At 31.5% G+C, this 14,734-nt stretch overlaps 1 protein-coding gene across 1 annotated transcript; it reads left to right on the top strand.

Annotated features, from left to right (window-relative positions):
* The first annotated feature begins 3,795 nt into the window (after positions 1–3,795).
* Positions 3,796–14,585, top strand: LOC107954335 (dihydropyrimidinase). The gene is made up of 13 exons (XM_016889870.2): positions 3,796–4,069; positions 4,402–4,569; positions 4,886–4,937; positions 5,646–5,915; positions 6,062–6,273; positions 6,998–7,118; positions 11,592–11,679; positions 11,766–11,844; positions 12,107–12,194; positions 12,278–12,318; positions 12,422–12,474; positions 12,639–12,795; positions 14,176–14,585. Exons 1-13 carry the CDS (start codon positions 3,992–3,994, stop codon positions 14,365–14,367), a joined length of 1,599 nt encoding a protein of 532 aa, XP_016745359.2. The 5' UTR covers positions 3,796–3,991; the 3' UTR covers positions 14,368–14,585.
* Positions 14,586–14,734: the final 149 nt, after the last annotated feature.

Genomic DNA, 14,734 nt, shown 5'->3' with positions numbered 1-14,734 from the left:
TTCTTCCTTTCCATCTCCTCTAATATCCTATCCTCTTCCTCTTGCGTTCTCAATCTCTCCTTTGGATCTTCTATATACTGATTCTCACCCCCCAAAGCTCATTTTGTTCTTCATTCTAATTTAAAACCTAGGATTGGGTTCACGTGCCGCCCCCTCTCAAATTGTGGGTTCACATGTTCACTCTTCCTTCTTCTTCTGCTTTGCTTTATTCTGCCAAACCTGCTTCCTCTCAATCTACTCCCAACATCCTTCCTTAGCTATACACTTATGGGTAAATTTAATCTCCTTTCTTGCATCTTCAAGGAAATATCCCATCTTAATTTGAGTTCCTGCCCTTTACTTTTAATTAGTAGCAGACAAAAATTATCCTCATGGCCCAGTCGACTACATAAGAAGCAAAATAAGGTCAATCTCTCATATTGGAATTTAGCATAGAACTATTTTCCACTCGGTGTCATTAATTTCTTCATTTTTTTCAAGGAGACCCTTACATCCACTAATGCTCGTATTCTTATATAATTTTGATATCCCTTCCTTATTTACTTCATATCATATTCAATAAAGGATCCAATAAAATCACCAAATTGCTTGGCTACTACCTTCGACATCATCTCCGGCAACAAATCGTGAACTTGAACCCAGAAAAAGGAATAAGTCAATGGCACCTCCATCGGGTCCTCTTCTTCACTAGCCTTGAAAACCCAACAGATGATCATTAAAAATCCATGATGCTCCCTTTATCACCCTCTCAATGTCCACCTCATGAAATAATTTAAACAGAAATCTCTTCTCTCCCAAATATGAGATAACTATGCCTCCAATCAGATGTTAAACATTAGCCAACATATCCTTCATGGCCTGAAAATTTACCACCAATGCTGTCAAGAAACACCCCACCAGGTATCTTCAGATTTGCTAAACCGTCCTCCATCAATCTGATTCGGCGGTTAGTCAAAATAAAGCTTCTACTTCTCAATCAATCAAGGTTGTACTACCCAAACGTCGGATATCCAGTCCCTAAAAAACCTAGAAAAATAAGAGTTCTAATCGAAACCTGCTACCCTAGCAGATCGATTTAGAGAGAAACTACCATTGTGGCAGAGAGAATAAACAACCCTTAAATTTTTCCTCTCGTTTTCAAAATTTGAGACTTCTATTGGTAAGTTTTTAATAATATTTCTAAATATTTAGATATAATAAAATAATTTCAAATATTAATTTTAGATTTATTTTTAAATTGAAAAAACTAAATTTATTGTTAAACAATGCTTTTTATTATTAAATATAAATTGTTAAACTATTTATCTTCAAATATTATTTTTGATATAATACTCATAAAGTTATTATTATATAAATCATATTTTTATAAATAATATATTATACTATTATACTATTAAATATATTATAATGTATATTACTAAATTATATTTTTAATTGTAATATTAAATTTATATTGTTTTTTATGAATTATATTATATTAATTTATATAAATATTTAATAATATAATAATAAAAATATTATTATTTAATTTAAAGGTAATAATGTCATTTAACACATTATTGATCTATTCCATAACATCATTTAACCAACGAAACTATGTACTATCTATTACTTCCATATACTATCTATTACTTCCATATTCCATTCTTACTTTTTTTTTATCATTCATTCGTTAAATCACTAATGAACTGCCGACATTACTATTTTTTCTTTGGCATAATAACAAATATATCTTTTCAATTTTTTTAGATTTTACCGATTTGGTCTTAACTCTAAAAAACTCAACAAATTTAACTATCAACTTTATACATTTTATCACTTTAATCTTGATTCTTAAAAATTAAAAATTATTCAAAATTTTATTTTCTCAAATAAAAGTATACAATATTTCATAAAAATACATATAAAATTATAAAGGATTGAATACACTTTTTTTAACTTGAATTTATTTATTAAAACAATAATTTAATAAATAAAATATTTAAAAAAACCCACAAACAATATTCAAACTTTTCCTTTTTCTTAGTTTTATTTTGTAATAATAAATTATTTATTATATGTTTAACATTGTTCCTTAGTCCTAGTCAAATTTTTTGAGCACCAGACGCCATCTTTACCTATAACCATGGGCATTAATAACCCTTATTCTGAACTTTTAGATTTTCATATTTCCCATCATTGTGTCATCGAATTAGGAATAAGTTGTGGAGCTATCAACGATTCAACATGGCTTTCCATGAGTCTCTAAAACATCATTCTTACCTATATATCCCCCAATCAACCTAAAAATATTAATTATTATCTTTTTTGACCTTAGGCTATAGTTTTTTACTCAACCTGAAGTAGTGGTCATTAATGTTTAAAAAAAATTGAATTTGGTTAAGTTTTCTTCATGCTTTTTTTATCCTTTAATTGTTTTATTTATAAAATTATTATTTTAATTAATACATGCCATGTTAGAGAATGAAAAAAAATTCATTTATTGATAAATATTTTTATAATTTTGTATGTATTTTTATAAAATCTCGTATGTTTTTTTCTTGAAAAGTGAATTTTTAAATATTTTTATAAGTTGTTTATTTTTTGTTTTGAAATTTTAAGAATTAAGATTAAATTGACCTAATGTGTAAAGTTGAATGTTAAATTAATTAAATTGATGGAATTAGAACTAAATTTTTAGAATTAAATTAAATGGCTAAATTTATTATTATCCCAATGAAAAGACAACTATCACTTTATTAGTGATTTAATATATTAATTTTTATTAACGTGAATGGTTAACTATTTATATAGTTTCCCAACTTAAAATTCCTTAAGTTTAAGTCTTTCGGTTTTCTTGAATAAATTTGGATCAATAATCATATTATGTCATTCACTGTTATTATGAATTTATTTCATACGAAGCTTGTTTTTAAAGAGAATTAATGGAATATGTTCTAATCTTAGTTGTACATTTATGTTGAATATTCTAATTTTTTTATGTTTAATATTTCAATATACATTTGAGATAAAAATGTAATTAACAACTAATGCTGCTTTAAAACATGTGTTTTTCCACCCACAATATAATAATAATTAATGGATTAACATAGAATTATCAATCCAAATTTGTTAAAAGAAAAGAAAGAGCAAGACCAAAAAGAATGTTTTATCGTTTACAATATTCATAATAATTGATAGATTAAAAATTAGCATTAAAAACTGAAATGGAAATTGAGAAGAAAGAAAAAGAAAGTTTTATGCACAAAATAACAAAAAAAAAACACTTATGTAAATAAATTCCTCATATAAATAATATAGATAATAATAATTGTGACATAAAATTTGGATCCCTAATGAAACAAGTAGATTTGTTTGTAGATTTAAAAAAACTCCTCCTGTTATTAAACTATTAATAAATTTATATTTTTGTCATTTAATTTAAAAATATTGTAAAATGATCGCTAAACTATTTAAAACTTCACTTAAGTCATTAAATTATTAGAAAAATTTTATTTAAATAATTGGTTTGTTAAATTTTTAAAAAAAAATAAGGTCTAACTAATGAGCTCCAAGTTACAATTCGATAATCAGTATGGTAAATTAGTACCAATCGTTGAGTAAAAAAATATACTTTAGGTCCAAATTGATTTGACGACTAGCGTTGGACATTAAAGAATAAACTTATCTAGATTTTGATTCTCATATCCGTGATATTTAAAGTTACTTTATGAAAAAAAGAATGTACTAAGACGAAATAGAGCTTTTGATTAGTACTTACGATACAAATACCATTTATGATCGGATGACTTAAATGAAAACTTTCGATAATTTAACACTCCTTTTGTAATTTTAGTACTTTACCAAACAAAATCATTGTGGATTTGAAAAAACGAAAACAGTGACGATGAACGGAATGTGACTCACTTAAAGTCAAGCAAGCCGATGATATTTATATACAACTTCCAAACTGAACTTATCTTTGCCTTTGCTCCATATAGATTTCGTTTCCATGGCTCATTTCTTAACTTATCTTTTACTCTCGTTTCTTATAATCTACGACTCTCTTGGCCTCTCGCAATCCAACCAGGTACTTCCAAAATTTCTCATCATTTCATACAATTTCCGTCCCAAATGAATGAGATTGAATTGTTTGAGTTGCTATACAATTCAAAACGTTTTTATTTCTTCTGATCACGTTGAGGAAATAACTGATATGTAAATCTTCAAGCAAGAACTTTTATAATTGAATCTGTGATTATGTTGAAAAAAGAAAGAAATTTTGATTCAGGTTAAAGTTTTGCCGACAGTCTTTACCCTTGAATTGGTCTACTTTAGATTTCTTAGTATTTAACTGAAAAATAAGTTTAAAATGTGATAAAATTGATTAAAGTGACGGTATTCTTGTTGAACTTGTTGCAGTTTTGTGATGCTGGGGTTGGATATCCTGAGTCAACGTGTGGGTTTTCGTCATCATCGTCGTCAAAGCTGTTGATTAAGGGAGGAACTGTGTTGAATGCTCACCAGCAGGAGGTAGCTGATGTTTATGTTGAAGATGGCATTATTGTTGCTGTTAAGCCTAATATAAAGGTAAGTTGATACCAAACTCAGATTTGTGATATACCCAATAATGAGGTTGGTCGTGTCATTATTAATTGAACCTTCTCTTTTGAAGTCTTTACAAGGGAAACTCATTGCTTGTGATTTTTGTTGTTTTAAGTTGTAACATCTTCTAAGTGATTCCTAAACCGTTGGGTATTTTGTCAAATTGAACCCTGCGTTTTTGTTGTATAAATATGTGACAATCATCTCTTATGCTGTTGTTTGCTCTTGATTTTAAATTTTATGATTTTAATTTAATGTTTGTTTTATATGATCCTATAAATATGCTGAACTGTTTTATCAGGTTGATGAGGATGTCACCTTGCTTGATGCCACTGGAAAATATGTCATGCCAGGTTGCTTTCTCTTACTATGAGCATATGGTAGAATGGAATTTTAACCATGAATATAACTGAAGCAATTAGCTAGAAACATGCTCCTAACAGTTTTAAGAGGATAACTTGAAAAGAATAATTATGTATCATCAGTCCTTTTACATTTATGCCATTAATTTATTATAGTGAATTGAATTTTCTGGGATCCATATGCAAGGTACAGCCTATTCCTGCTCTTGTCTAGCTATTTCATTCATATTTCTTAAAAAAAAAAGATTCTATTAAATCTATAAAACATGAATCTATAATTTGAATAATTTCATAAATGGCTAGAGGTGTTAATTTTAGAGTTATACTTATGGAGGATTTGGGCCTATTTATGTGAAGACTCTCATATATTATATATATATATATAGCAATTAACAGTTTAGCATATAAGTCTTCTTATTCATTACATGGCTCCTTTTGGTGGAATAGATCTTTGCCAGCTTATATGTTGAATTCTGGCCTCTTATTACATTTGTTGTTTCTGCCTATATATTCCTTTATTTCTGACATAATATCTATATGAATTTATAATTTCACACTGATATACATAATTGCATTTTGTTGTTTAATTATAACCACATCAATAACATTTTCAAGTTGTTTCCATTTTCTCTAAAAACCATATTAGCTAAATATGGCTTATTTGTTCTATCAATTCACTTGCTCTTTTAACTTTGACAGGAGGAATTGATCCTCACACACACCTGGCTATGGAGTTCATGGGTACTGAGACTATTGATGACTTCTTTAGCGGTCAGGCAGCAGCATTAGCAGGTGGAACAACAATGCATATTGACTTTGTTATACCTGTTAATGGTAGCTTGGTAACAGGATTTGAAGCCTATAAAAAGAAAGCAAAGAAGTCTTGTATGAATTATGGTTTCCATATGGCAATCACAAAATGGGATGAATCAGTTTCAAGGGAAATGGAAATAATGGTTAAGGAGAAAGGTAAGCCTCTTTTTCTTTGAGTTTGTTGTAATACCTGTGGTGCAAGCTTCTTTTACATTCCAGACTTTTTAATTTGTATTTATTACCAAATTTGAATTATATACTTGAATGAAATCTAATACTAATGCAACTTTACAAATTTGTAGGTATTAACTCTTTTAAATTTTTCATGGCATACAAGGGGTCTCTTATGATCAGTGATGAGCTTCTACTGCAAGGATTAGAGAGATGTAAGTCTCTCGGTGCCCTGGCTATGGTCCATGCTGAAAATGGAGATGCTGTGTTTGAAGGACAGAAAAGAATGATTGATCTTGGTATTACTGGTCCAGAAGGGCATGCTCTTTCTAGGCCTCCTGTGGTAAGTTTTCAAATGTGCTTCCTAATTTTGTATAATTTGTAATTTTTACTATTTTCTGCTAATAATGGTTGCTCTTGGTTTTGTATTCTATGTTACCAGTCATAGTGTTTCCTTTACTTATTCTATTTGTTTATTCAATGTGATTGATTGATCTCTTTTAATCATTCAATGTATCTGCTTGTATGCGTAATTCTTGTGTCAGTTACTTTACTCTGTTTTTTGAATCTCAGTACAATTTCCAATTATAGATAGGGAAGGTTTCTGTTTTTCCAATCTTGTTCGCTAAAGCAAAGATTAACAGAGACTAGGATGTCCAAGGGTAGAATATCAAATGATATGCTAGTTTGAGATCAAATGTTTTCATTATATTTCTCTCATTTATCCTTTAATTTAGACATGTACTAATTGGAATCAATCTCCTAGGTTGCAGTTAAAGATATTTGTATCTGTGAAGTAGTAGTAGTAGTAGTAGTAGTAGTAGTAGTAGTACTTTTCTACTCGATGCTCCCTATTCCCTTCAAAAAGGGAGCTTAAATGTCTGAGAAAGGATAAATTATGACTCAATATTAACTATTTAGTAGATTGCATCGAGCTATCTGTTTATAATCAGCAAAGCAATTACTGTAGATATTTTGTCTTCATGTTCTTATCAAGAGTTTTTTTGGGGGTATAGTCAAGCATATTTTCTAGTCATGGCTTAGCTTCCAATTTAATTTCCATGCAGCTAGAAGGTGAGGCAACTGCACGAGCAATTCGTTTGGCAAAGTTTGTGAATACGCCTCTATATGTTGTCCATGTGATGAGCATTGATGCCATGGAAGAAATAGCTAGAGCTAGAAAATCAGGTTTTGAAGTTATCTGATATCTTAATTTATTTTCATTTTTGTGAATACTCCTTTTATATTACCTATATGGTGAGCAATTTGTTTGGCAAGGTTTGTGCACGAACCATGCATGCGTTATGTTATTGCTTGATATCACTTTCAGGTTTGCTGTCATTAAGGTATTTATACAAGTTTAGGATTTGTATACATGGAAAAATGTAACACAATTACTCCTAATGATTCCAAAAAACCCCTTAAGATTGTGTCTAGCATCTGTGTATAATTTACATCTAATACTAGCTATGGATAGCTAACACTCTCCCTCAAGCATTGATATTAATCATGCCCAACTTGTTACATAGATAGTCAACCTGACTCCCATTTAATGCCTTCGTGAAAAAATCAGCAAGTTTTTCTCATGTCTTCACATAGTTAGTAGGGACTAAGTTACCTAGAATCTTCTCACAGATGAAGTGACAGTCAACTTCTATATGTTTGATTCTTTCATGATAAACTGGATTTGAAGTGATATGAAAAGCAATTTGATTATCACACTAGAGTTTTGTTGGTGACATGTTCTAACCCAATCTCAGTTAGAATATTATATATCCATATGATCTCACAAGTAGACTGTGCCATAGTTCTGCATTGGATCGAGATACAACATTTTGCTTTTTACTTCTCCATGATACTAAGCCTCTACCAACAAAGACACAATAATCGGTAGTAGTCCTATCAATCTTAGATCCAACTCTATAGCATCTACAAAACACTCAATGCGATTAGTCATATGATTGTTGTATGATATTCCCAGCCCTAAAGCTCCTTTTGGGTAACATAGAATCTATTCAACAATCGCCCAATGTTTAACTGTAGGTGGAATGAGTATTTCTATGATTTTTGTATGATATTCCCAATCCTAAAGCTCTTTTTAAGTAACATAGAATTTGTTCAACAATAACCCAATGTTTAACTGTAGGTGCAGACGTGAATAAGCTGACAATACTCACTGCAAATATAATGTTTGGACCAGTCCTGTAAGATAGTTTAATTTCCCAACTTTCATCTTATATCTCTCGAGATTGGAATGACTATTCCTATGATTGTTTGTTGTATGATATTCCCAATCCTAAAGCTCCTTTTAAGTAACATAGAATTTGTTCAACAATAACCCAATGTCTAACTATAAGTGCAGACATGAATAAGCTGACAATACTCACTGCAAATATAATGTTTGGACCAGTCACAGTAAGATAGTTTAGTTTCCCAATCATCTTATATCTCTCGAGATCATCAAAGGGATCTTCATCTTTTGTAAGATGCTCAATAGGAATCTGTGGAGTACTAAGGCTTTGCTATCAACTTCTCAGTTTCTATAAGCAAATGAAAAACATGCTTTCTTCGAGACAGAAAAATTCCTTTTTTGCTTTTTGTTACTTCTATCCCACAAAGTATTTCAATTAACCTAAGTCTTTCATTTTTGAAATCTAGTATGCAAGGACTTTGCTTTAATCCACACAAAGATTTCTTTAGTGTGATCTCCTGTAATGACAATATCATCGGCATACACAATAAGAGGAATAATGCCAAAAAAAGAAGAAGGATATAGTTAGATATGGTCAAGACATGCATGGACATGTGATTTTATAATCTTTTTGAGACCGCAGATGACAGCCAAAGCAGCCATTGGCTGTGATAGCGGTGTTGCATTACCTTTCCTGATTTTGGGTTGAAGAAGGGAAAAGAGTAGGTATTTTAACAAAGAAACGAAAAGAAGAGAAAGGGAACAACTTTTATTTTTTGTATATAAAGAACAACTTTTTTAAGTGTAAATAAAATAAAAATCAAGCCATAAAGTTGACCCATTTTTTGAGATTTTCCTATGCTATTTTCTGAATATTTGCTTTTATCAGTTCAACAATTAATAATGTTACTATGCCAAAAAAAGTAATAAATAATGTTTTTATCTTTTTCTTATATTTAAGAATGATAAAATTTTTACAGACTTTGATTATATTTAAATTTAGTGATATAAACTGAATTTAAAATTGAATTTAATTATGAAATTTTGTTTAATAATAAAATATATTTTTATAATATAGTTGTAAAAGTATTAATATTTTATATTTATATTAAATATTAATACATATAAAAATATATAAATTATTATTTTATTCATGTGTCTTGCCGTGTTTGTGTCCTTTATTTCTTAAAAATTATCGGGTCCTTGTGTCCATAATGTGTCATACCCATATAAGTGTTTGTATCCATGCTTCATAGCTGAATAATCTAATCCATAAGTCTGAGCAGAACCTTTCACTACAAGTTTGGCTTTAAGTCTAACCATAAAGCTATCTGGATAAACTTTGACAGTAAAAGTCCATTTGCATCTTAGTGCTTTCTTGCCTTTAGACTAACTGACTAGCTCCCATGTATGGTTGTCATTGAAAGCTTTTACCTCAAACATAGCATCACACCATCCAGAATTAGATAAGGCTTCTTAAGAATCTGAAACAAAGTTTAAAGAGGCAATAAAATATCTACAGGATGAGGATAAGTGATTATAGGAAACAGAATCGGTAATACGATAAGTAGAGTTAGGACGGATGCACTGACGTTTACCTTTGTGGAAACGACTTGGTAGATGAAGGTTATGTAGGGAAGGGTCCAATGATGAAAGGAGGCGGTGCATGACATGTATAACCGGTCTCTTTCCTGTTATGTGGGGTATAATTGTTTGGACGGTGTGTGAGCTTCATGCGGTGGCTTTTTGGTCGCTGAAAAGTGCAGATCGGCTGAAGATGTGGTGGCGCTCCTCCTTGTGCCTACGTGCACACTAACGATCACCTTAAAAGCGACCCACGAAAATACCCAATCGTTTTGCAATTTAAGTGATGAAGCATGAAACACAAAAATTCAAGCCGAAAAGTTCTAATACCATGAAATCCTTGAAATCAAAATTTTGTAGAAAGACTAAAGAGAATAGATGGATTTGAGTGAAAAGATGTTTTTTAATTCTACCTTGATATACATATTTATACATGCTACAACTTAACAAAAAAGGAAAGAGGACACAATAAAATCTCAAAAAAATCTACTATATGTTTTCAACTATACACATTTTTTCTAACATAAAACTAACATAATTTATCCTTAAACCTACGAGATTGGAGCTCTCTCTAATAAGGTCTGAGGTGTCAACTCCCTTTGACGAGTTGAATCTTCTTACAGAATAGTCTGTTAAAGAATATTCAAAATAAGGGAATCAATCCATCATTCTAGCGTGACACAATTATGCACCGTTTGTGACTTGATCCTTGTCTAGGGAACATAACATTGTGCCTAAATCTTCATTGCATGACTTGTTAATTTTTGATTGGCTTTTACATTGGGATTTGGATTATTCCTTAGACAGTGATCTAGGATCTCCTAGATCTTATCAAACATGATGATCAACCGACTGTCGAGCATGTTGCATTTAAATTTGGGGCGATTGCCTCTTGATAGACACTACTTATATTTTTAAGTGATGTGGCTAAATGAATTAGGGTTTGACAAAAACAAGAAGAAACGTGCAGAAAGGAAATTATTCACTCATTAGCCAAATTCCGCTTAATTAAGCAGATAGAACTATTTCTTATACTTTAGGTTGGTGTAAAAATTCTTATCATGCTCAAATAGTGGTATTTTGGAGACTGAACATCCTTCTAGTAGTAGTTTTTCCCTGTATAAGTATGAAAACTTTTATCTGTTCAAAGGTATCATTTTTTTTTTATTTAGTTGACATGCTATTTTGTGGCACATGAATTCATGGAGATTGACATCTAATAATTATTTATTGGGCTGTATACTAATATTCAATAATTGAGGTTGGTCATAGGAGATCATAACCCTTTTATGACAGGCTTTAACTGTTTTTCAACTCCAAATAGGCTAGTTACTGAAAGCACGAAATAGAAGGATCCATGGTGAGAATGTTGCTACATGTTCTAGTTCTTCTGGAATCTAGGGCTTCTCTAGGTATTGCAATTTATTTAGCTTTTGCACACTGTTTAGTACCACAAAATGGACTGAGAGTGTTTCACTGCTACTTATAATTCCTTCTGATGTTCCGGTTAATAAACTGTCCATTTTTATTTCAACACTGATATCTTCCCTAGTGACTCTTGGAACCACTTTGTGCTCTTCATAATTTGTCTGAATATTGTTATCTAGATGAAAGTCAAAATGTATTATATCCTATATGTCCTGATTGAAATTTCTTGAAGTCACTCCATTTGCTGTGGAAAATTATATATAGATCAATGGTTTTCATTCAGGGATTTTTTCCCAAGTTTTGAGAGTGGCCCCTTTTTTGGAAAGTGAACAGGACCGTTTCAGTTGACCCCTTTAGAGTTAGTGGTTATATCTTTGAGGGATCATAGCTGGGTAATAACCTTTGTGGGAGGTATATTTCTGGACTGGGAATGGTTTATAACTTAGTTTCTGTTACAGGGCAGAAGGTTATTGGAGAGCCCGTGGTTTCTGGATTGGTCCTCAATGATTCTGGGCTTTGGGATCCTGACTTCGTCACTGCAGCAAAGCAAGAATCTTCCATCACCATTTCTCTTCAATCACATTCTATCAATTATACAAGTATATTGAGATGTTATACTCTATACATTTCAGGTATGTCATGAGTCCTCCTATAAGGGAATCAGGACATGACAAGGCTCTGCAAGCTGCCCTTTCAACTGGAGTTCTGCAGGTTTATGCTTCATCATTGATTTACATAGTTAAAACATAAATATCAGAGTTCAGGGACATTAGGGATCTTATAAACTCCTGGATTCTAGGTTCTTTGACCTTCAAATAAAAGGTTTGCAGGGTCTGCTGATATGAGCTATAGTATTTATTAAGCTACTATAAGTTTCATGAGATGACATTTAAATTACTTTTTCCTACTTAAAGAGACATAATAGCTGCATTAAAAAGTTTTAATTTCTGAAGGTTTTCTTCACAAATTGCAGCTGGTAGGAACTGATCATTGTACTTTTAATTCTACTCAAAAAGCTTTTGGCATTGATGATTTCCGGAAAATTCCCAATGGTGTCAATGGTAATACCCTGACATTTTTGAATTTCCATTCTTTTATTGATGCTGTTTAACCCATGTCTCGTTCTGATACTATTGAAAATCAGGGATTGAGGAGAGGATGCACCTAGTTTGGGATACAATGGTGGTAAGTTTTACTAGACTTTTAACTCATTCTCTTTTAAAAGTAAAATCAAATCATTGGATCTAGATATGACTGATCTTTTCCTCTAATATGACTGCATTTTCAGGAATCTGGCCAAATTTCCGTCACTGATTTTGTCCGGATTACAAGCACTGAATGGTATAATTTCATTGGGACAGTTTTGTTTATAGTAACATTTTTCTGTTTTCAAATTTACAGCATTTGAAAGGACGTGCTAATTCTGTTTTCAAGAATTTAGTTTCTGCTTTTAGCTGCTTGTATTGAAGCATATAAAACCAATTATAATCGACAAGATTTTCCAGTGCCAGAATCTTCAATATTTATCCAAGAAAAGGAGCAATTCTTGTTGGATCAGATGCAGATATTATTATATTTAATCCCAACTCTAGCTTTGAAATAAGTGCGAGCATGCACCACTCTAGAACTGACACAAATGTCTATGATGGTAGGAAAGGAAAGGTAATGTCAATCTTTCTATTTGTTCCATATGCTTAGGCTAATAACACATTTTTTTGTTTCCCATATAAATGCTAGAGGAGTTTAGGCTGGTTCCATGGAATTTATTCTTGCATGTCTAAAGCCAAAGCTGGTTAATTCATGTGGTGGTAATTAATTTATGCTTCCTGTCCTTGGTGTTTTAGCTCCCTTTTGAACCTAATCTTTAAATTCTCCAAGCAAATTCTATTCTTTCAATAACTAGTGTCCCTGGTCTTCTCTAGTTCGTTGTTTTTAAAAAAAAAAGAAAAGAAAAGTAATTTATGGTCTTTTCTGGTTTTAAAAACTTAAAGTAGATGTTCATTCAAAGTTTGTAAAAGTGCATATAGTTCTTATGATGTAGGGCAACGTAAAAGGGGAAGTAATGAATTCTAAATCAGCAACTTATGTAGGGTACTGTGGACACTACTCATATTTTGAATGCTAATTCTGGGGCGCATTATATCGGTTATGCCAGGGATTTGGTAGTTGAATTTTCCATGGTTCAAAGGGAATTATTTATGGCCTATTTTCCATCTGGAATAGTTGGTGTTTAGTAAAATGAAAATTTAGGAAAGAACATATAGGAGCAGTACCTATCAAATGGGTAGGGCATAGTACAATGCTAAAGAAAGCATGATTACTGGAAACTCTGTTTCAAGTTCTCTTCATTAATTGAAATAATTTTAGTGCTCATAAATAGAGCTCTAGTAATTATAGTTTTATGAGGACCTGGGACTGAAAATATGAAATATAGGAGACTTAAATTAAAGATTAATAAGCTAATGAAGTTAAAGAATTCGTGATCTAATGAAAGCTTAATAAAACGTAGTAAGAGATCCAATCAGAGACTCGTACACATTGCACAATCTCCAAAATTAAGGCTCTTACATGGCTAAATGTCCTGCTAATCAAGTGAAAGATTGTCTCCAAAATGGAACCAAAGAAATATATGCTTAATTGATAAAATATTCTACCTAGGTCAGGTCCTAAATTGGTTCAGCATCAGATAATAACCATCAAATTAAGATTGTGTTGACATCTTGGTTGAAAACATAGGCTTAGCAGAATGATACAACCAACTGCAACTTTTTAGTTGTTGCAAGTTGAAAGAGGGTTCCACATGCCACCCAGGATTTTTACTTGAGAACTAAGATAGATTCTTTCTCTCTCTCTTAGCAATGTTGGTGGTCTTATCTGATTGCTTTAGTCCCCATCAAAATTTCCCATTTCTTCATATTTAAAACTTTCGGATTAACTAAATTCCTGGATCCTACTCACATGCCTTCGAGCACGCATTCATGTGTGCATTTTTAACCTTGTCAGCCATGTTAGGTATTGAATGATTTTGATATTGTTTCTCAGGGAAAGGTTGAAGTGACAATAGTTGGAGGAAGAGTTGTTTGGCAAGATAACGAGCTAAAAGTTGTCCCTGGTTCTGGAAAGTATATTGAAATGCCTCCCTTCAGCTATCTTTTCAATGGAATTGACAAGGCTGACGCTAAGTACTTATCTTCTCTCCAAGCTCCAGTGAAGCGCTACTTTACGGCATCTTAAATGGCAGGTACAAGTATTTTAGGGTATTTGTAAATGAACTTAGGTGAAAATTTACTCATCCTTAGTTTGAACAAAGAAAATCAATAAGATCCTGTAAGATGTGCTTGATTTATGCTTTCCATGCCACTCTAGAAAAGGAAAATCTGCATGGGAAAAAAAATGCACCAAGACCATTTACATACTAATCAAACTTATATATTAAAGCCTTCTCTACTTCATCACCGAGTCTAACCTTATAGCATAATGTTTAAAGGTTTGGAGAATGGCTGGTTTACTAGGGCATCACGGCCCTAGTTCAGCAATCATTTCAAGTATTTATCGCTATTTTTAAAAAAGATTTGAATATGTATAAAAAAGTATTTATAAA

This window comes from Gossypium hirsutum, chromosome D07 (genome assembly GCF_007990345.1).
Source record: "Gossypium hirsutum isolate 1008001.06 chromosome D07, Gossypium_hirsutum_v2.1, whole genome shotgun sequence".
Classification (NCBI taxonomy): domain Eukaryota; kingdom Viridiplantae; phylum Streptophyta; class Magnoliopsida; order Malvales; family Malvaceae; genus Gossypium; species Gossypium hirsutum.
Note: the sequence above shows the minus strand (reverse complement) of the source record. Positions and strands in the feature narration are given on the sequence as shown.